At 42.0% G+C, this 21,999-nt stretch overlaps 1 protein-coding gene across 1 annotated transcript; it reads right to left on the bottom strand.

Annotated features, from left to right (window-relative positions):
- Window positions 1–460: 460 nt before the first annotated feature.
- ehmt1b (euchromatic histone-lysine N-methyltransferase 1b) lies at window positions 461–21,699 on the bottom strand. Its single transcript, XM_056404029.1, has 26 exons — window positions 21,426–21,699; window positions 17,862–17,949; window positions 17,245–17,774; window positions 15,979–16,204; window positions 15,708–15,856; window positions 14,558–14,713; window positions 14,360–14,431; window positions 14,070–14,172; window positions 12,949–13,080; window positions 11,257–11,534; window positions 9,679–9,911; window positions 9,317–9,532; window positions 9,131–9,213; window positions 8,857–8,963; window positions 8,585–8,707; window positions 8,231–8,332; window positions 7,045–7,149; window positions 6,790–6,944; window positions 6,449–6,619; window positions 6,153–6,297; window positions 5,969–6,046; window positions 5,619–5,734; window positions 5,377–5,463; window positions 3,427–3,505; window positions 3,102–3,277; window positions 461–1,920 (listed from the first exon to the last, which is right to left on the bottom strand). The coding sequence occupies exons 1-26, from the start codon at window positions 21,447–21,449 to the stop codon at window positions 1,731–1,733; spliced, it is 3,924 nt and encodes a 1,307-aa protein (XP_056260004.1). The 5' UTR covers window positions 21,450–21,699; the 3' UTR covers window positions 461–1,730.
- Window positions 21,700–21,999: the final 300 nt, after the last annotated feature.

The raw sequence follows: 21,999 nt of genomic DNA, 5'->3' as shown, positions 1-21,999 counted from the left end.
TTTTACTTGTAATGGAGTATCTTTCTAATGTGGTATTACCGCCTCCTCCTCCGCCACTGTTTAGTCTATCAGTTTGAAATGAGCTCTTCTCTCAAACATCACGGCACAAACGAGAAGCTTCTGAGAATCTTAACTCATTAAAGCAAATGGGAGTGTGGGACGTGTCGACCGCTCTGATGCCACAGCTGCTCAAACATTTCAGCGCCAGGCCCCGAGCCCGTCTGTCAAAGCTGAGCTGCTGCCGCTCGGCTCCTGCAGGGTCAAAGTGACTGCAGGCTTCAGTTTGAAGATATTTCAGTAATGTGTTTGTGGTTGACTCAAGATAATGAGCTAAAAAGGCAGCACCTTCCCTGGACCTGAGAAATCTCTGCAAAAAGACAGAGCAGAGGAAACACAAGATGTTTAAAATCTGCAGCAACATTTTCAGGTAACAAGAGAAACTGCAACAACTATATCAGAATAAATGTATTAGTAGTAAATTTATTGAAAAAGATACAACCAATTAGATGGATGGTTCACGGTCCAGAAGTATGTAACAGAACGTAATGGAAGTGCATTTTTATAACCTTTTTTTTTCTCAGTTATACCTTTCAAAACTTTGCACAACAGTCACTGCTTTACTAACAACATTTAAAAAGATGGGTTGGCGTCTGTCGGCAAAAATCATGAGACAAAATTAAAAACAGGCTAACTACAGTAACTACATTAGAAAAATTAAACATAAAAAAACTTAAAATGTTCTCTTATTTTACAAACTATGTTCACTTGGGTAATACAAATGAAAACAAAAGTAAAAACCTTTGTCAGCACCATGTTATTTTTTTCTTTTTTAAATTCCATTTCAACCATTTTAACTCCTCCACAGCTGTGGCGAAACATCTGACACATTAAGATCCCCATGCTTAATATAAAAAAAAGCTCAGCCAATTTATTCAGACTAGAAACGCCTCATTTTTGAGGAATGGTACAGCATCTTTCTTTCGGACAATCTATACTCATTCGAGTAGCAAATTTAAAAAAACAAAGTCCACTTTTTCACATCATGTCAGTTAATTCTTCAATTTATAATCAACCGTGGTGGCAAATGTTGGACATCCATTCAAACACTGCAACAAAGATGAAGTGACACAAAAAAGTGGCAACAAAATCCAATATTTATCAGCTAATTTTGCTGGAATGGTTCATGATAAATGACCACAGCGGTCAAACAAGTTAAACACAGCTGTATGCTGAGGTTGTCTTTGCAAAAGACAACGATTCGCTTATCCCCAACCCCTGAAACTCCTTGATCATGACTCTAAGAAAAGTCATTTATCAATGTCAATCAGTTATCTTTAAAAAAAAAACCAAAAAAAACAAAAGACAAAATGCACAGTTCTCCCTCCCAGTAAAGTTGTGTATGAAATGTAAAGACAGTCTCGCTGTGCTGCCCTCTGCTGTTCATGTTACACAAGGTGGAATAAAGGAGCAGTCACTTCTTCCAGGATTTGATTGTGCATCTGCTTCTGTGTGTGTGTGTGTGTGTGTGTGTGTGTGTCTGTGTGTGTCTGTGTGTGTGTGTGTGTGTGTGTGTGTGTTGTTGCTGTTGTTGTTTTTGTTGTTGTCTATGGTCCATGGTCATTTCATAAGAAGTGGAGATACAGTACAAGTTCACTGATAAAAGTTCAAAGTTCATGGAGAATGGACACAGTCCTGTATGTGTAGCGAAGCTTAGTGTCAGGAGGAGGGTTTTATGAGGGACTGGGGGGGCTGTTGGAAGAGCTGGTGTCAGGTGACGCGCTGGGCTGCCGCTGGTCCTCCGGTGTACTGTCGGCCTGCAGCGATGCCATGGCTGCCGACGAGTACTTGCACTTCGAGGAGCCGCATTCGCAGTTGAACAGCTTGCTTTTGACTTCCCAGAAGTGGTCACCATAGTTAAATCTGAGAGGGCAGGATGAGAAAGCATGTGATTATAGAACAGCACTGTCATTTAATCAAAACCTCCCCTTTAGTGCTCAAGGAAAGATCTCAATAATTTATAGGAAATTGGAAAGTGCGTCTACAGAGTCCTCAAATTATGGATAGAGGATATTCAGACGGATATTACAGAACAGGAATAGGAAAAGTCTTGTCTTCAAGTGCAATTATCATCTATTAATAGTAGATTTAAACTGATCCAATATAATTTGCTTATGAGGACGAACGCAACTCCTGAAAAAGTCAAAAAATTAAATCCTAATATTCCAGACAGTTGCATAAAGTGTAGAACAGGTGCACTATATCATTGCATGTGGAGGTGTAAATACATGCAAGACTTTTGGAAAGGAATAATTTACATAATTTCCAACGTCATCCACAAAGAAATCCCTGTACTCCCAAAAACACCGTCCCTAAGAACTCATCAAAGTTAAGCTGGTTAACCTCTGCCTGTTACAAGCCAAACGTCTTGGAAAAGTGATTGCGATCCATCTTTGAACCTTTGGATTATTGAACTTTCCACTTGCACAGCGACTGAAAGGCTTACACACATGATCAAACACAAAAGTCATATTTTCCATAAAATAAGGGATTTATTTCTCACATTTGTGGAATCAGTATCTGATATCCTAACTTCTTAAATCTGGCATTTACCAAGTGACACTGCCCCCCCCTTTTTTTCCCCCTTCTTTTGATATACTGGTATGTAGGTAGACATATATAAATGTGTTGGTATATGGTGAGAGGTTGGAAGGGAAGGAGGAAAGTTGTTTCAAGGAAGACTTGAAAGACATCCACTCTGGAAAAGTGATGTATAATGTTTAAAATCAATTAAGATAAGTGATAATAAAAAAAAACCTGCGTTCATCTTACACCCAGGGTTGAAGAAACACTTTTCTTGCAGGTTCGCTGCCACACTGAGGAAGACTGCTTCATAAACTCTGGGTCACAATCTGTGTCTCTGTCACCAAAAACCCACTGAATCTAACTCTCAAATATACATTCTGATATCAGATTCAATGAATACATCACACAGGGATCCTCAACAACATGAGACATGATGAACAAGAACAAACACTTGATGTCAAAGTGGCAAAAAAAAACAAAAAACACAACAACTGGGAAACAAATAAACTGGTCCTCACCCGAGCTCCTCTCCAGACTTGATGTTTTCGCTGGCGAAGAAGGCGATGTGTGGGAAACGAAGGTCCTGGTGCGTTGTGAACACTCGACAGGCAAACAAGTTGGGCTCGCACATGTGATTGAGGAAGCGGCTGATGTTTCCATAGAAACGGGCATCGATGCAGTACAAGTCTTGTGGCTGGGAGGGAAAATAAATGAAAGGCTCGGACTTAAAAAAAAAAAAAAAAAAGCTGTGAGGAGGAAAAATGTCCAAATAAAGGACATTTTGTTGTATAAAGAGCTAATGTTGTTGCTCGGGGTGGAATACATGTGTTGTTCATACTTTACCTTATCATCCAGACTGAACAGGTAAGCATCGTTTTGCCTCATCTCTGCTTCTGCCTCTGAGATGATCTCCCCTACGTACCTGTTGAAAAGCAGATGACCCGTCAGCAGCTGCAGGCATCAGCTCTAACTGCTGTTTACACACTCCAAACTCTCATCAACCTTTTTTTCTACAGTTTTATTTGGAAAGACTGCAGTTCTGAGACAGGGAGCTTCATAGATTTCACATCCCTGCTGGTAAACCTGTGATGTATTGTCACATCTTTTAAAATATTTAACCCAAAAGGTTATTTTTAATTTAAAAACGAACACACACACATTATTCAGCACTGTGAGACCATGAGTAAGTGGATGACTCAGTTTTAATTAAAAAAAACAAAAAAAAACAAGAACATTTCATTATCCGGAGCTCACTGTCAGATGATGATTATTTTAATAATTCTGCTTTATGCTCAGGACCATAATAAACAGACATGTAGATGACAAAAAAACAGTTATAGGGAGGTAAAATGATAAGAATATGATGTGTGTGGTGAATGTAATAATAAAAAAATATAATAATAATTTATATGATATCCAACTGTATTTAAATTCAATAAAAACATGCTGTTACTGCTGTTTGTTGGACTTAATATAAACTTTTAGTGGCTCTCTGCTTTAAGTCATCACAAGCTGTAAATGTTACAACAATGAACTGTCGATTTATTAATTGAAAACTTAAAATGGAACATAATCATCAGTGGCACACTCCAACTTTAAAAAGATAGAGCTGGTGATTTTCCATATTTTCTTACTGTCAATAAATCCCATGAAATCAGAGAGCTGTCTGTGAACCCAAAGCCTGACACGTTTTCAGTGTCAGATCTATTGTGCCACAGAGCTCCACTGTTGTCCAGAGACTATTAAAAACACATCAGTGAGCCTCACTGTTACACTGGGTGACATGTTCCTTCATTACCATGAACACACTCTGTGGTTTATTTTAAGTCAGACCCACACACACTGTCCTGCTGCTGGAAATACTCACCGACGCAGCAACTGTTTATTCAAATTGTGCTGAGAATAGTCACCAACAAATCCACTATTTAGTCCTGTTTCAGTAAGGTTTGCTAAAAAACTGCAGTGTCCAGATGTTTTGAGAAATTACTGAGAGTTATTTTGAAATGAAACTATTTATTTGTGAACTGATTTGTAAGATTTACATCTGCAATAAGAAACAATGGGCTGGGAACAGAAGTCAGGAAGAATTGAGACACACACACACTGGTTTGAATGTTGACAATTGAAAAGAATAAAGAATAACACTTATGCTTTTAAGTTACTGTACTTTCTTTGCCAACACAAACAAGTGAAGTTGAAAATAGGTCCAGCAGACTGTCGACAACATTTACTGAACAGACAGTTTCTAAACGACTGAAGGGGTTTTTTTTTAAATTTTTTTTTAGTGTTACTCAACCTGTTTTTGAAATGGCCTTAAATGTCACAATTTATTACAAAAAAGCTGTCGAAAACAGTCACAATACATGAGCAGGATAGTGACTGACACCGCAGCGAAACACCTCAGTGACATCGACAGCACCTCTGAACATGAGAAAGCAGAAACGGTAATCATGTCTCTTGTCTGCTGCGCTCACAGTCTGAGCTGCTGCCATCTGGCAGGAGTTACAGATACTCCGTGTGTGAGAGTAGCAGGGAGAGAGTGACACAACATGTCTACTCCAGGTCGGCCCACATCTCTGAATACATTTTTTAAAAAAAAAACACTAACAGGTCTGCAAGGATGCAAACTGCAGCTGTGTTGTGTTATGATCTAAACTGACAAGTCATTATCTTTGCCCGGGTGAATAACTGGAAACTAGGCTGAGAAATACTGAGTCATGGGACAAATGGGTTTAGAAAAATGCACATTTAGTTGCAAATACTAACAGTGTTTTATTTTTAAATAGGACTTACTCGCATATAAAGGTCCCCTGCGGTATGTCCTGAAGGGCCCGGACACCCCAGCCCTTCTTACTGGTCCTGAAGAGCTGAAGCCTGGTCCTGGAAGATCCACAACAACTTAATCAAATCACCTCACACCCGTAATTATACATGTTACAGTTACACAGTTCTACCACCATATAAGTCATCAAAAGTAAGACTGCTGCTGACATCTGTATCTTGTTGATATTAATTTGCTAATAAAGTTTGAATACCTGAGTCCATTTTGCACGACGCGGTTCTTGCAGGTCCTCCAACAGGAGCACGCATGGTTGCACTCAAAGATGAGGGGAGGCTCCTCACGGCAGAATTCAGGGAGAAGACGGCCGCTCTGAACATGACAAAGAAACATCTCTTCAATAGGTGTAAAGACTGCTTGACTTATTAATATTAATAAACACTATGTGGTATGTGGACCCCCTGCTCACACACTTTTGGTCTGGTGTTGTTCTTCATGGTTTGGGCTCCTCAGCCCCTTAGTTCCAATGAATTCTTACTTTGCTGAGGTGTCCACATACTTTCAGGTATTTCTTTTTGGTCCATCTGTGTAGTGATTTGTCCTCACCTTGTCGTACCAGCAGCGTAGACTGAGCTGTCCACACATGCAGATACTTGCCGAACAATCCTCTTTACAAACACAGTACTGTCAGCCATGTGGGTGACGAGAGAAAAACAACAATGGTCAATTCACACTGTCAAACATTTACTTATTTTCTCTCAAGACATCTGGTGAACTGGTTTGAACTCACCTGTAAGTGTGTTATGTTTCTGTCGATGTTCATGGGGGAGGTGACACAGTTCTCAGGGATGTATTTGTAGTTGTCTGGATAAGGTTCACTGTCAACAGAGTTGACACAGGGAATGGGAACTCTCTCCTGGCCCAGAGCTATATCACTGTAAAAGGAGCAGACGCACGGGTTAGGGGCTGTCAAAAGTTTTCCAAGTCCAGAAAAAAAGACGTCCTGTCTCCAGTGTTTTGCCATTTGATAAGTCATGGATGGCTGAAACTGGTCTTCCACTGTAATCCTGTACAATTTCATTCAACCTGTGAAGGACTTTTTCCTCTGCTTGACTGAGCCTCATGTTCTTGGCGTCCCTCTCCCTCCTGTTGGCCTGCAGAGCCGCCCAGGCCTTTGAGTTGTGGCTGCAGCAGTCCGGAGGAGTTTCCCCCTCCCGGTTCTTCAGAAACACATCCGCTCCTCGAGACAGGAAGAGCCTGAGGAGACAAAGAGCGTGTTTTACTGATCGTCGCTAAGTCGGCTCTCAACAGCTTTTCAAAACTGCTTCATGGTTGGCCTGATGTTCTCAACTTCAGTTCATCAAGTAAGTTATCTAAATTGTCTTGCAAAGAGTGTTTTCTCTTGTTTTCTACTGCCTGGAACTCACGAGACACAATCCAGGCGGTTCTCTCGAGCAGCGATGTGTAGGGGAGAGTCTCCGTGGATGTTGACAACCTGCAGGTCACAGTGAGCGTTCAGGAGCAGCTCGGCGATCTCCACGCTGCCAGAGAACGCCGCCCAGTGAAGGCAGATGTTTTCTTCCTAAAGAAAAAAAAGGACGCAATGCAAACCAACAATCACATTATGTTTTATTCTTCTGTGAAGCCTGTCAAACACAGGGAGGACAGACGTCTCAGCCAACCTTGTCCCTGATGCTGATGTCGGCTCCTTTGGACAGAAGCAGCTTCACCTGGTCCACGTGTTTGTACTCTGTCGCCCAGATCATGGCCGTCCACCCTCCATCATCCTGAGGGAAAATAATGATCCGCAGAGTGAAGTTAAAAGAACATAAAAAGAACAACATATTGACAATTCCCTAAAAAACTCTTTAGAGAAACATGAGCCTTTGAATCGCCAATGATAATTCATTTTAAATTTGAAACAGATACAAAGGTTCATCCGAGGAGAGAACGTGTCATTACAGCTGTGCTAGCTGTCACCGACTCGCAGCAAGGTCAGCCATTTCAAACAAAAGACACATCCTTGCTGAGTATAAACAGGCTGTGTTTTTTTTTTCTGTAAATCAACCTGATGAAGGTGCTGAAACACTGGAGAGAAGACAATGACTCTACTTGTTTTTTTTTACTTTTTATATCGAATGTATTTGACAGAAACACACAAACAATGCAGGACACTTTTGTCTAAATACTTTTTTGTACATCTTTACAAAAAAGACACTCTTCAGTCATCTTTGTTTCTTTCTATCTGGTCGTCCAGTTGTTTCTGATCTTTGCAGTATCTCCAGTAAAAGCACTTTAACCCAGGTTGGACTGAATGTGTTGGCAATAACGTGACAGTTAGATTAGCTTAGCATAAACACAACAGCTAGCCTGGCTGAAAAGTCCAAATACCAGCACCTCTAAAGTTCACTGATAACATGTTGTATCTTTTTGTTTAATCTGTACACAAAGCGAAACGTAACAATAACAAATGGTGGTTTTACAGTGAGTTTAGTGCTGGAACTATTACTACATATCTGGGCCTGTTATTCTGGCTCTATGGGTCATCCTGCCTTTGCAAAATGATTCAGTATTTTATCTCTTCATGCTTTGACAGGTGAATCAAGAGTTCACTGACCCCTTCACATTCAGTCAGCTGTGCTGTCGTCAGACCGACAGTCAAATGTCAAGGACTGAATAATCTTGAGGGTTTAATAACAATGAACTGTATGTTTCCAACAACCAGGACTGACACGGGCATCTGCCTATATGACATGTGATCAGCTGGAGGAGACAGTGATTCGACAGCAGCATTCAAAGCTACTAAATGTAAAAAACCTTGTATTGAAATTTCTTTTCACACGAAATCAGTGAGAAAAAGAAACTAACCTGACAGTTTATGTTGATCAGTCCTGTGTTCAGAAGGTGCTCAACAATGTTGTAATGGCCAGACTTCGCTGCTAGGTGGAGACACGTGAACCCTTCAACATCCTGAGAGGAGGAGAGAGTTGAGTTACCGACCGTCTCTAAAGTCAAACATCTCACCAAAATATAAATAAGCATGCGGCCAGTTTGTGGTCACTTTTATTTTGGAGTAACAGGACACAGTTTGATGATTCTTAACTTCTGAGAGCTGTGACAGCTGCCAAAACAACTGAGAGGTCAAGTTACATTCTGACTTTACTCATCAGTGTAGGTGATAGAAACCTCTCAGACCCCGGTGAAACTAAAATGCAGGTTTACCTTGTGTGAGGCGCTGGCTCCAGCCCTCAGCAGGTACAGTACCGTCTCCATGTGGTTGTTCTCACAGGCCTCCATCAGCGGTGTCCGCTGATCTTCATCACACATGTCCAAGTTTGCACCGGCCTGAAGCAGGACACATCACGCAGGAGGGTTAACAAAGTCTATCATTTAAAATTCTGTGAGTGATAGTTTTCATTTTAAAACCAGACTTTTGTTTTCCCATTACCACAGGAGCAACTGCAGGGCAGAACAGAAAGTAAAAAGAGTCTTACCTGTACGAGCATGTGGCAGATGTCTTTGTGTCCTCCCTCAGCTGCTGCGTGCAGTGGTGTGCGTTTATTCTGCGATTCCATCTTAAAGTTGGGGTCGATGCCATCCACTGGAAGGTACATGAAGAAGGAAAATATTTCATAAAAAAAAAACAACAACATTTGGATAAAACACAAGTGCTATAAAAGAGCTATAAGAGGAAAAGAGGTACGGAAGATTTTATGAAAAACAGGATTGCTGTGGCATTTATAAATGGCCCGGGTGGGGCTAACATACCCAACATGAGCAAGACCCTCTTGAGCTCTCCCTGTTTGGCTGAGAGATAAAGTTGCTTGGGGTGAAAGCGCAGCTTCTTGGGCCTGATCAAAACAAGCACAAGAAAAAAAAAAAAAAAAAAGTTCATCTCATGCGTCCAGATTTTTGTTTGTTCAGATAAATTAAATCAAACTCTTCTGGTCTTACTTCTCTGTGTCGAGAGCTACCAGGATGCTCTCCAGGGTTTCTCTGGGTGGTCCTGGAGGAACTATTGGTGAGCCTGTTGTTCCCATACTGGTCTGCAGTGTTGCAGTCCTGGACGACCCAGGAACAGCAGAGGGGTCGAATTCCTGTGCAGAACGAACAGACAGTGAGCTGTCGGCCCGGCCGCTGGCCTCAGCCCCGACGGCCAGACGGGAAGAGCTGGAAAACAAACAAACAAGAAATGACCTTCAGTTGTGCAGTGGATGAAAGATTTATCTTTAGGGCTCATTATTTCACGCTTTTAAAAAGAATGAGCTTCTTTAACCTTTTCGGGGAAAAAGGCTCTGTAGAGGAAACTAGTTTACCTGCCGGTGGTGGTGTCCGCTCTGCCCTCGGGGGCCCCAGGTGTGGCGGGACCGTGCGCGAGTGCAGCGGGCACAGTGGAGGTGGTGTCGGCCTTGGCGATGGTGACCTCCTTGGCCTTGCTGGCCTCCTCTCCGCAGTGGGGACAGAAACTTTGACCTTTCAGCACCGAGGCACAAGCGCGATGGAAACGGTGAGAGATGCTGACGTCTGGTTGGCACTCCATGAAGGTCCCCTTCACAATCAATCACAAAACATCTCTGTGAGCAATCACTGTCAAAACAGAACAGACCTCTGTGTTTATGTTACTGTACTGTGAGAGGTCAGGTCAAGGCGGGGAATCAGAAAAACACCTTACATGTGCTCTCCAAAAACCCAGTCTAAGGCGGCAGCCAAAAAGATTTCTATTATCTATTCATTTTTTTGATAAATGGTTTTGTCTATATAATGAACGGTGACATCAAAAATGAATTTTATAACTATATAAAGAGAAAAATTGGAAAATCCTCAAATTTGAGAAGCTAGAACCAGAGAATATTTGGCATCATTTTTTACATCAATAATTCTTTCAAGGCTGGTTAAACACATAATTGAGTCGGTGAGCGTAGAAAAATGTTTTTGCTGTAGTAGTGGCATATGAGGAAACATGACCACACAGGAACCTTTAATGATTTTATTTTATCCCAAACTTCTCAATCACACCTTTTGATCAGGGCAAAGAGAACACTTGCTTTTTTATTTTCATGTATTCACTGTTGTTATCATCTCAAATATACTCTACAAATTCTCTCTTCAACACTTGTTGAACTTTTTTCAGTGAGAGGTTTTTTTTTGTATTGCACAGATTGTTTCAGTCAGATTTTAAATCTTTTAACATGTCTGGTTTTCCTATGATGATCAGAGACTGTGTGTAACATTTCCTGATCAACACACACACACAAAAAAAAATCTTGAATATAGAAGTAATTTATGCTATAAAATTCACAGCATCACTGCACTCACTCTTCTTTTGAATCAACAAATGTATCAACCAGTTTTTGAGCATAATTTTTCAAACAGTGTATTTAGTTTAAGACCTCAACCTTTCTCTGTCACAGCAGCCCTCTTGCCTTAAATTATTTTCTTTTCTTTGAATGTTTTAATTGTAAAGTTCATAGTGAAAGGAAAAGAGAAGTTTCCAGGTCTGAATCAATCTGTGTTTGCCCCAGAGCATTTCATGTATATCATTCAGATTAGTGTCACCCCCAGAGAAATTTACAGTGCATACGGAAAGTTTTCAGACCCTTTCAAGTTGGATTCAATTCATTTTTAAAAAAACCTGGTTTTGCTTTGCCATTGTGGAGTGTTGTGTGTAGATTGATGAGAAAAAAAATGAATTGAATCCATTTTAAAATGAGTCTGAAACATAACAAAGTGTGGAAAACTTGAAAGGGTCTGAAAACTTTCCATATGAGTGTGGAGTCATCTGTTATATAAATTGTCCCGGGGACCACCCAGTTAACTCAACAGCTCAGACCTTCCAGTGAGACCTGATCAGCCTGCAGCTGGAGGCCTGACACTGATCCAGCGTCTGTACTCACAGCCCTGCAGAAGAAGCCGCAGCCGGGGCAGCACTGGTGCTTCACCATGCCGTTGCGGTGGTCCTCGCACAGAACCAGCAGCTGGACAGAATTGGAGGGACGCATCATCTCATGTTTCAGCACAGCCCCCTGGCAGCGGGTCAGCTGTCCATCAACGCTCTCTGTGGCCATGCACTTCCTGTCTGCCAGGATGAGAATCTCTCGACTCTTGGGCGTCTCCATGCGGCAGCTGCAGAGAGGAAGCTCCTGAGCCTCTTCGACCGCTGACCCTGAAACGCCTGCAGAGAAACCAAGGCTGACTGTCAGTTAAAGTTGAACATAATACTGGTTGAATTTCGTTTCAGCTCACAAGTTGGCTGGAAGTTGAGAAAGCCTGAGAAACACTGACAGGTAGAAAGGCTTGGGTTTGATACTTGTGTTTATACAATACCAGGTTTCTTGGAGCGATACCAAAACAATATTTGAGCTTGAGGAATATAATTTTTTTCATCTATCGTCTAAACTGGGCAGAGTTTTTATATAACATATTATTATATATTAAATAAGGGACTATTTGATCACACACTCACTGTGCTTAAAACACATTTAGGTTGATATCAAAAAGCAGTGAGTTCTGACACCCAGACCCACTGATGGGCCTAAAAAACTAATTGTTCGTTGCTCTGAGTGAAGGAGCTGTGATATTGGGAAGAAAACGAATTCATATCTTGGAAAAATAAAGTTTGTTTGAATCAACAATGACATATATGATGAACTGCACACTCACACACTGATATGTGGCCACAGTTTCCTAACACACACATATGCAGTACATGTGGAATTACAAAATTTCTGACTGTGGCGCCCCCAGTGGTGCCAAGGAGACACTGTGTTAGATACTTCAGCCTGCTGACATTGCACTACAACCCACCAATGAATCTGAGTTCACAATGGATGAACTTTAAAGCAAAAACAAAAACCTGTCAGTTTTCACCAGAATTTATACATTTGCAACAATTATCTTTCCATAATAATAATAATAATAATAATAATAATAATGATAATAATAGATAAATAATAATAAAAAGATGCCATGATAATACACAGTATACATTCCGGCCTGGATTCAGATCTATTTTTTTTTGGTCTGGGTCTGGTTTTGTGCTTATTGATTTTTTTCTTCCTGGTTGAAAAAACAACAGTTCAGAGCCGGGTGAGAGGGATTAAGAATGGGGATGTCGTCAACATGTGGATGAGATGGACACAGCGGAACAGGTTATTGAAAAACAACTCTCAGAAAAAAATAAATGGACGTACAGCATATCTTCGACCGACATGACAAACATTAAGTTAAGTGCTCCTAGCAACCACTAACTGCAGTTTCCGTGTCAACTGAAGATGGTGTAAACAGGATGTATAACTCACTTACCACTGGCTGGTTAGAGAAACCTGCCCCATCGAGCTCTAAATATTTTAGCTGTGTTTTTGGGAGCATTCTGTATTTCAGGTGAGGTGGCTGATCTAAGCTAAAACACACAATAGGAAACCCTGCTTCGTATGCCAACATATCCAAATTATCATTAACATTAATGCCTACTTACTGTTAGAAATGGAACCACAGTAAAATGTTAGATAACGATAAGAAAAGGGTCAAAAGACACACGGGCTGGATTATTATGAACAACAGGTTTTCCTCCTTTGTTCTATGCTCACCTTTGTTTGGTACCGCCGGCTCTTGAGGCTTGTTGAGGTTGACAGACTCAGGGGGGAGAATGTGTGTGTACTCCTTCCCATCACCTGCCAGGGCCTGAGCTGAAGCCTGAGGCTGAGCCACCACCTCCAGGTCTGAGCAGAACAAGAGTCAACAGTCAGAAATGCTCCACTGTTCACCATCAAACAAACAAAAAAAAGAGAAAGATGCTATAATTCAACCTCATCCAGTATTTGTGTATGTAAAAAGAAAAACCTGTCCAGCAGAGGAATGAACACTTCGCCAAGTGAGTTAGTGGGAAGTGGGTTTAGTGTTTGAGACGAAAGTCTTGGTGAAGGTATTTATAACTGAGCTGTTTGGGGGAAATGAGCTGCAGGTCAGTTTGAACTATGATGAAGTTGTGATGAAGGAGAGGTTTACTCGGTGTGAAGCCTGTATCAGAGCCGACAGAAGCAACAGTGCAGGAAAAGTTGTTATCCATCTTGAGGGTGTTATAATTAAGTTTGGATGCCCCCTTGAGTTTTTGTACAATTTATAGTAATAAAAAAAGCTTAAAGCTTAAAATTAAAATGTTTTCAAAAATGATTCTTAATGGATCTGAATGTTATGAACAGTATAACTACAAAAATGGGGTGTGCTCCAGTAAGTTTCCTCCTTGTGTCATCAGGTCTTAACTGTGCTAAACCTTCAGATCATATTTCAGTTCATATTCAGCTTGTAGCTAAAATACACACTCAACATTTACTACTGAAATTTTTTACATACATTTTTTGCCAATAAAAGCTGGTGCCAGGTCCCACTAGATTTTATCTTATAAGAGGGTGTAACATTAGAAAAAATAAACAGTTTGAAATGTTTCCTTCACAAATAAATGATCTTCTGATTAGAAAGAAAAAAAAAATCACTTCCTCTTCTAACTTCTTCAAAATGGAAGGATATGTTCAGTGTCAACACGCAACACGCACCTGTAAACTGCAGTGAAAGAACCCCTTAAGTGTTTTCAGATAAATTAATGTTAACAACACAGACAGTTTCCTCCTGACAGGTGACGTGTGCCACAGGTGAGCAGCTGGATGACTCTGTACAGGTGTGGAGTGCGGGTGTTTGACGGCGCGCTGGTCACCTTTGGCCTTTATCCTCCTCTTTCGTTTCCTGGACGGCCTGAGCCACGCGCTGTCTCCTTTTGTTTTCTTTTTCAACTTCTTCTTCTGACTCGACTCTGTGCTCTGAAGCAGACAGATGAGTTCATTCGCAGAGATCATTCCAATAACAGACAGAAAGCAATTTAATAACAATAAGAGATTCATTTAACCGCTCTCACTGCTCGCCGTCGTCTGTCAAAAGAGGTGAAATGAGATGAGCTCTAATACTCGGGTGTAGTTCTGTGGAGTAACGATGGTGAGTGAATCTTACCATGTCGGACTCTGTGCCCTCCTCCTCTCCATCTTCTTCTCCAGACTCTTCAGACTCCTGATCATCTCCCACCTCCACCGCAGAAACAAACAAAGAAAATCACACTCAACACTGAGTGCTGCATTTACACAGAGTAGAAATCACTACATGTAGTGAGAGCAATATGGAAGGAGGCAGAAAATGTTTTTATGTTCCAACCTGAGAGATGGGTTCAGGTGTTGCTGCCTGAACAGCAAGGACAGGTTCTTCTGCTGGCTGCTGACCTTCCTCTTCCTCAGACTCCACCTCCTCCGACTCTTCCTCCTCAGAGGCATTTTCCACCTTCTCCCCATTTATGTTTGCTACCTCTTTAGTCTGTCAGATAAGAAATGATCATAGCAGTCTCTCATTATACTGTGATCTATACTTTGTTGATGCTAAACAAAATGCGTCTAGAGAACAGAGCTTCATGTCAAATGTAAAGCAGAAAAAGTCTCCACTGAGTGTCTGGGTTACCTTGTTCATTTGTTTTTTTGTGGATATTTAAGAGAGTGTGCAGCTGATTTAGCAGTTTAACAGTGTCCCCCCCCCCATTCATTCATCAGCCATACCACTTAACCTTTTGGGGTCGTGGGGGGGCGCTGGAGCCAATCCCAGCAGTCATTGGGAGAGGGAAAACCCAGGACAGGTTGCCAGTCTATCACAAGGCTGACAAATAGAGACAAACAACCATTCACGCTCACATTCACACCTACAGGCAATTTAACTTCATGTGCATGTCTTTGGACTGAGTGAGGAAGCCGGAGCATCTGGAGAGAACCCACGCAGGCACAGGGAGAACAGGCAAACTTCACATGGTTTGAACCCAGAACCTTCATGCCGTGAGCCGTCAGTGCTAACCACTGCACCGCTGTGCCACCATTTTTTTTTTTTTAAAGAACCAAAACTGATGCAGCACCAGAAACATCATCTTTTTTTATTTCTTGCATTATTCTTCTTTGCAACTTTACCACCGAGAGATTCAAGTGTGTTATGCTAGTAGCAGCTAACTCCTTTCTAATTAACTACACCAAGATTTTTATTTTTAGTTTTAATGACTTGAGCTCCCTCTGTAGCCATAAAAGACTTTATACTTTCACATATTCTGTAGTACGGCCCAGCAGCTTTAAACAGACTTCGATGTGTAAACTCAGCGGGGTTCCGCTTTAGGAGATTCAGTATTGAATGTAGAGAGGTGGTGGACTAATCAATATGTAAAGGTTTCAAACTTGATTTTGGATTTGTTGTTTATTCCAAAATGAGATGTCACCACGAGGCTAAATGAAGCTTTGTGTTTTGTTTTGTGTATTTTGATAAATGGAGCAGTGACCTGTGGGCTCTTGGCAGACTGCTGTAGTTCCTTAAACATTTCAAGCACAGTTCTCTGCTTAAGCACTTTGGTTTTCTTCTTGGGAACCAGGCTGTATGTTCCCATCCTCCTCTTCTTCTTACGGGATGACAACCCTCCTGAGTAAGAGCCTACAGCAGGAGACGAAAACACACATTTACACCGTGAAACTCCAAGAACAATTCAAGAAAACAGGTTTTGGTTTTTCTACAGTGGGTCACTTTTTATCACGTGTCATTCAAATCTGTCTGACCTAGTTGGAGCTTGGTTAGGGCTGGAGCCGGAGGAGCTGGAGTTGGCGGAGGTGCTGGTGAAGCGGATGACGCAGTTTGTGCTGAAGCTGGCGTGTCTGGTGGACTCTGAGGTAGATGGTTCTGGGAGGACGACTGTTGCAAGGATTTCTGCGTGTCAGGTGCAACGTGAGTCTCCATTTTCTCCATTTTGGCACTTTTTGCTTCTCTTAATTCCCTGTTAAGAAGCTGCAGACGACAAGAACCAAAAGCTTTGAGGATGACTGTGTAAGTGTGAAGTGAAATCCTGCTTTGATTTTGCTGTCAGTCTACTTGTTTTGGTAACGCTCACCGTTCGCTTTTCTTCCACAATTTTTTTTAACTTGTTTTTAAAGAACAGATATGTTTAACCTATTTTCACACAGATTTTATCATCACATGATTGGACGTCCTGCTGCAAAAAGACACTATGCTTGACGGTAAACAGAGTTCTCTCGCAGCTCACAAACTTTTCCATTTATAGAAAGTAGGGCTATTATTGTTTTACAAAATGCTGTTGTCCAAATTAATTCTGTGAAAATAGCCATAAAAAATTCAAAGAGTTTTGGGGTTGATGGAACACAGGTCATTATGCTGAACAACATATGATCATTTTACATGTGATTTTGCATAATCTGTATGGCCAAAAGTATATGGACGTAGTGTTCTCTTGGTCTGGAAGTTTTTTTTTTTTCATTGTTTGGGTTCCTTAGCTCCAATGACAGAAAATCTTAGCACTACAGGACACAATAATACTTCAGACAATAGTGCGATTCCAACTGTGTGCCAACAGTTTGTTGTAGGCCCCTTCCTGTTTCAACATGACAGTGCTCCTGTGCACAAAGCCAAATCCATAAAGAAATAGTTTTCCCAGTTTGGTGTGGAAGAACTTGACTGGCCTGCACAGAGACCAGACCTCAACCCTATCCAACACCTTTAGGATGACCTGGAGAACAGACTGCAAGTCAGTGCTGGACCTCGCTAATGCCGTTATGGGTGAATGGGATCAAACCGCTGCAGCCAGTTCCCAAAATCTTGTACGAAGAGTGGAGACTGTTACATAAGCACCACATGCGGGTGCAATGCCTGTGTGTCTTAATACTGTGTCCATATACTTTTGTCATTTAATGTATAAAGATATAGAACAATATTCTTGTTTATTTTGTGATGATGATTTCCATGATATCACTAGAAGTAATGAGAGAGGGGCAGAAAACATTAACGAGCTACTGAGCTACTAATGAGTTTACCTTTTGTGCCGGGCTGACAGCAGGTCTGGACATGGTCTTGCGCGCTCTGTGTATCGTGACGGGTGCTGGAGCCGGTGCAGGAGACGGGGCTGTGCCATTTTTAGTGTCTGATATACCCTGTCCCAACGTAGTCCCTGTACTGGGGTCAGTCCTTAATGCACCAGAAGTCTGTGCACACCCTGATGCCGAGGCAGGGAGGGGTTTGACCATATGTCCCCCTGTTGATGTGCCCGAAGGCAACCAGTTAGTCCTGGGAGGGGAAACCCCCAAACCTGGCATCACTGCAGAGCTGCCTTCCTGCTGCTGCTGCTGCTTCGTGAGGATGAATCCATTGCTTCCAGTAACAGAACCGTGCGGTGGCTCCATGTCAGGCAAACCATTTTCATTCGCCAACAGTAAAGTCTTGTTGCTGCCTGTTGCGGAGCCGTGTGTCGGGCTCTTGTGCCTCGTATCGTCACATTCGGTGCCATTGAGCATCGCCTCTGCTGCAGGAGAGGAGGCCAGCCTGGCTGCTACGTCTTTGTCTCCATCTGTGGACCAAAACCAAAGACATCATTCAAATTACAATGTCAGTCACATAAATAACAAAGTAATTTCAGATTTACTCTAACTAATACCTGACGTCTCTCCGTTGCTTGCTGGATTGAGGCCCTCTTTCTTTGCAGATGCACCCTTATCCGCACTGCCCTTGGCTAGACCAGCCGGCTGATGAAAAAAAGACCACATATGTCAGGGGAAATCAGATTTAGAGCTGTTATTAACATTAATTAATTTGTGGATAACTTTTTCAGTTAACTTTCAGTCAACTGTCTAAATATAGTTATACAGAAATGCTTTTTAAAGAGCTCCATTTACAATACCAGTGGTGAAACAATTACTCAATTCATTGATTAGCTGACAATTTTCATGGGCAGTGAGTGCTGAAAGTTATTTATAAAGCAGAAATACTCATGTTTTACTTTCTCAAATGTGAGGATCTGCTGGTAATTCTCAGTTTTATTTCATTAAAGTTGAATAAAACAGACAAAAGGAGCAAGTCCTCACATTTGAGAAGCTGTAACCACAGCTTGTTGGTTGAAAAAGAACAAATCTGTTAGCAAAATTGATGTTAATTTATTTCCTGGCAATTGATGAACCAAATCTAATCTCACTTTTATCCATATAAAGGCAAAAACCGTCTTTGTTTGTGCTTTTCAGTAACATTTCTTTGTCACAAAGATTAGAGAGTAAGCCAAGAGAATGGAGACGACCCCCATGAACTTTCATTGTCTGTCCTCTCTCTTTCTAAGTTACAGCCAACCAGAGGAGCAGTAGACGCTGGCCACAGCTACAAAAGGAAATCACAACCACCCACGGATCGTGGGTCAGGAGGGAGCAGTTGAGGAGGCAACACCAGGAAATGTAAAACTGCAGACCATCCACCTCACCCTCACTCTGGGAAAATGAGCCCAAAGGAAACAAAAAGAGGTCTGGGAGAAAAACATCATGAATTCACTTTTGCTTTTTTTTTTGGGGGGGGGTCCAACGTTGCTTGTGAAAACCACCCCTTTGTTCAAAAGCCTTTCAACTGTGTGGACCTCTGTCCTCTGCAGTGGACAGAGGTCAGTTCACCCCTGAAGAGCAGCACAACCAGCACTGAGGAGAGAGATTTACTCTCTCCCCAACCTCATGTGGGGCTCATATGCAGCAGAATGAGGGTGGAAACACAGACACGTGTGCTGACTGGGGCAGGGGTTCTCACTTACTGAGGTAAGAGGCAGGTACTGAGTATAACTGTCCCAAGAAAGCAGAGGAAACACTATTCCTACAAACTGGCCCAATCAAAAGGCCTGTGAGGGACAGAGACCACTGAAAGCTTCACTTAAACAAACTGAATCAGTCAGTTAAACTCTCTTCTCCAAAGGCTGACAATCAAATCTTCATCTTTAACACAGAGCGTGTGTCCTGAAGCCTGCACACAACCGAGACCCCAACTAAACGAGCCATTCTCCAAACACGTGCTCCTGAGTCCCTGAGCCGAACATGAACGTGCACCTTGTCAAACAGCAACAAGGTCAGAACCAAGAGCGGGTCTGTGAGCACACTAACTGAGGGAACATCTGGTCTGGGACAATCCTCTGGTGTGTATGATCTCAAGGAAGTGAAGCTAGAGGGCACGTGTGAGGGTGAGGAGAAGAAGAATCCTTCAGTTCCTTGTTTTCATGGATTGAGGAAAGCCAGTTACAAAAAAACACCAGCCTCTTCCCTCCCCCTAGTGGCGGGAAGTGGAACATACACAGTGGAGACAGAAAGGAGAGGGGGGGAGGGAGGCAGAGAAGGCTGTCTGCAGATCTCCGCCATTTCGCAACCAGATTGTTTACTGACACAACGCGGCCATTGCAGCAGTTTTCCACTAGATGGGGAACGTAGGGGTTTGGAGGCTGGTGGATGGGGATATGGATGCTGCTGAGAGAAGCTCCTAACATGAAGCCAAGGCTTTGAGTACTGATCAGGAGCATTAAGTAGCACATTAAAAAAAACTAAGATGTTAGAATAGACCAAAGCTTCAGCCATGACTGCAAAATTAAAGCTCCAGTGGTTCAGAGTGTAAACTCCAGATGGGACATTTTTTTTGAACTGTGGACAAGCTTTTTAATTATTAGAAATAAATACTTTTATAGCATACATTGTAGCTGATGTTCCCAATGCTTTAAAATATTCTACTTGTTCAATCATTCACTGTCACTAATGTGAACCTGGTATGGCCTGGACAATTGTAGTGATCTGACCTATCTTTAGATCTATTACAAGAGGCCTGAAAACAAGTCAGAGCTACCTAAACACAAAAACACATTACACAAACAGCTGTTACACTGCTGGTGTCAACACCCCAATGAGATGAGACCGTGAAGTACACAAATGCATTTCACGCAGCCTTAGTAAACAAAGGAAGTGTTGCATTCCTGACCTTCTTAAACAGTGGTTTTCACATTTTTCAAAAATGAAGCTTGTGAACCTTCATCTACGGGCTGTTTGACCAAATTGTGATATTCGCCTTTTCAGATTGTTTTGTTTGAATCTTTTCAAGAGGCCTGAAGAAGTGAAACTATCCAGTATCTCACAAGAAGAAAAAAAAAAAAAAAAAAGCAAAGATTGAAGAAAAGCCAGAAAGTGCAAATCATCTTACAAAGCCTTAGTTATCTTGCAACCCCCTCCACTGTCACGACCTAAAGTTTCACAAATGTGGGGCTTCCTGCTGGCCTAACAACGTGACATGCTGATCGTGCAATCACAATCACCAAAATGTCGTCCTTCCTCTTCTCCCTAATTTAATGTCACTTCTCTACCGTCCGCTCTCCAAATTAAGGGGAAAAATGCCCAATGCTCAAAAAAAGATAGAAACATTTAGACTTTTCTGCATAGAATCTCAAATAATCTTCAGGAAGATGAAAATGAAACCTGTCCAGTCACTAACTGACTTGCAAACTGACAGACAGAAACATGCAGCGGTATGACCCATTGCCAGAGAGCTGCTCAGAAGACCTGCAGCTGGTAAACATGGACGCTCATACTGCAGCCTCACATGCATCCTTTAGATTAATAAGCAGTCACTGCAGCCTTGTGCTCCAGTATGTTTCTGATCACAGTCTAGTCTGCACATACATCCAGTCCCCGGGAACATCATTATATACGAACCATGAGGGCTACAGAGAGAGCAAAGAGGAGGAAAAGGTAGTCTAAAAGTGTACTGTTGTAGTTTCCAGATCTTCAGGGGGGTCAGACTTCCATCCTGCCATATCGAGAATGACATCATATTTCCTGTGCTGTGATTACTCTAAATACAGCAGCCGTCCTAATCCATGACACCACACTCAAATCTCCCTCAGATACAGAAGCACTGCTACTAAACAAATCACTGCTCCTCGAGCTTAAGTCTTCGATTTCAGGAGTCAGGAGCAATCAGCTACTGATAAAGCAGCAGCAGCAGCTGTCTTGAGAAGCGCAACTTACAAACTATGAAACCATCTCAATGAGAAGACAGCAAGAGCTCAAACCAACTAATTGTAACTTTTATACAAAATGACTAAAAGGAACTGAGAAGCAAGACTATGCATCTCCTCAGAACATTCAAGCCCAACCAAGGCTGAAGAGTATAAAGCTAACATGCCTCTTCCCTTGTGTGCCTCCAGGAAGCATCATACCTGCTTTCTTCTCATGGCCTCCATTGAGAAGAAGAAGGCGTCAGAGAGGGTGTGTGTGTTTGAGAGAGAGAGAGAGGGAGAGAGGGAAGGGGGAGGACAGAGAGAGGGAGAGAGAGCGAGAATGTGTCGAACAGATTGTTCCTCTTTTCCTTTTCTTTCCCCGCATGCACATTCACCTCGCCGGTCATGTGACCTGATGGCTCCCTCTGTCGGCCCTCTTCTTCAGAGGGTCTCCACAGAGCATGCTCAGTCAGTCATTTCTCTAAGCTGGAGGACCTCGTTGCCACTGAAGACATCCACTGGAGCAGACTCCCTGTGCAAATGCTTTAAGACTGGAGAAACACAATCCTGCACAAGCTTTACCTACTAATGTTTTTTTATCTCACACCTCATGTTAACACTTATGTCAACTGTAGTAAAATTAATCGGAGTCACTCTTGTCATTTCTTGTGTTTCTCCAGATTGTATTTCTATTGGTGCTACTTCTATCTGCCATTTTGTTGTTGTCTCTTTTTTATACTCTGTTTCTTTTAAATGCAAAATGAAAACATGAAAATAAAAGCCTCATAGCTGG

This window comes from Seriola aureovittata, chromosome 18 (assembly GCF_021018895.1).
Source record: "Seriola aureovittata isolate HTS-2021-v1 ecotype China chromosome 18, ASM2101889v1, whole genome shotgun sequence".
NCBI lineage: Eukaryota > Metazoa > Chordata > Actinopteri > Carangiformes > Carangidae > Seriola > Seriola aureovittata.
Note: the sequence above shows the minus strand (reverse complement) of the source record. Positions and strands in the feature narration are given on the sequence as shown.

What these genes read in the sequence shown, in the direction of transcription:
- ehmt1b (XM_056404029.1), bottom strand. Translation starts at nt 21,449, where the DNA reads ATGGAGGCCATGAGAAGAAAGCAG. An exon ending in CTGTCAGCCCGGCACAAAAG is followed by an intron (nt 16,205 to 17,244) that starts GTAAACTCATTA and finishes TGTCGTCTGCAG; the next exon opens with CTTCTTAACAGGGAATTAAG. An exon ending in GAGGAAAAAGTCCTTCACAG is followed by an intron (nt 6,298 to 6,448) that starts GTTGAATGAAAT and finishes CTCCTTTTACAG; the next exon opens with TGATATAGCTCTGGGCCAGG.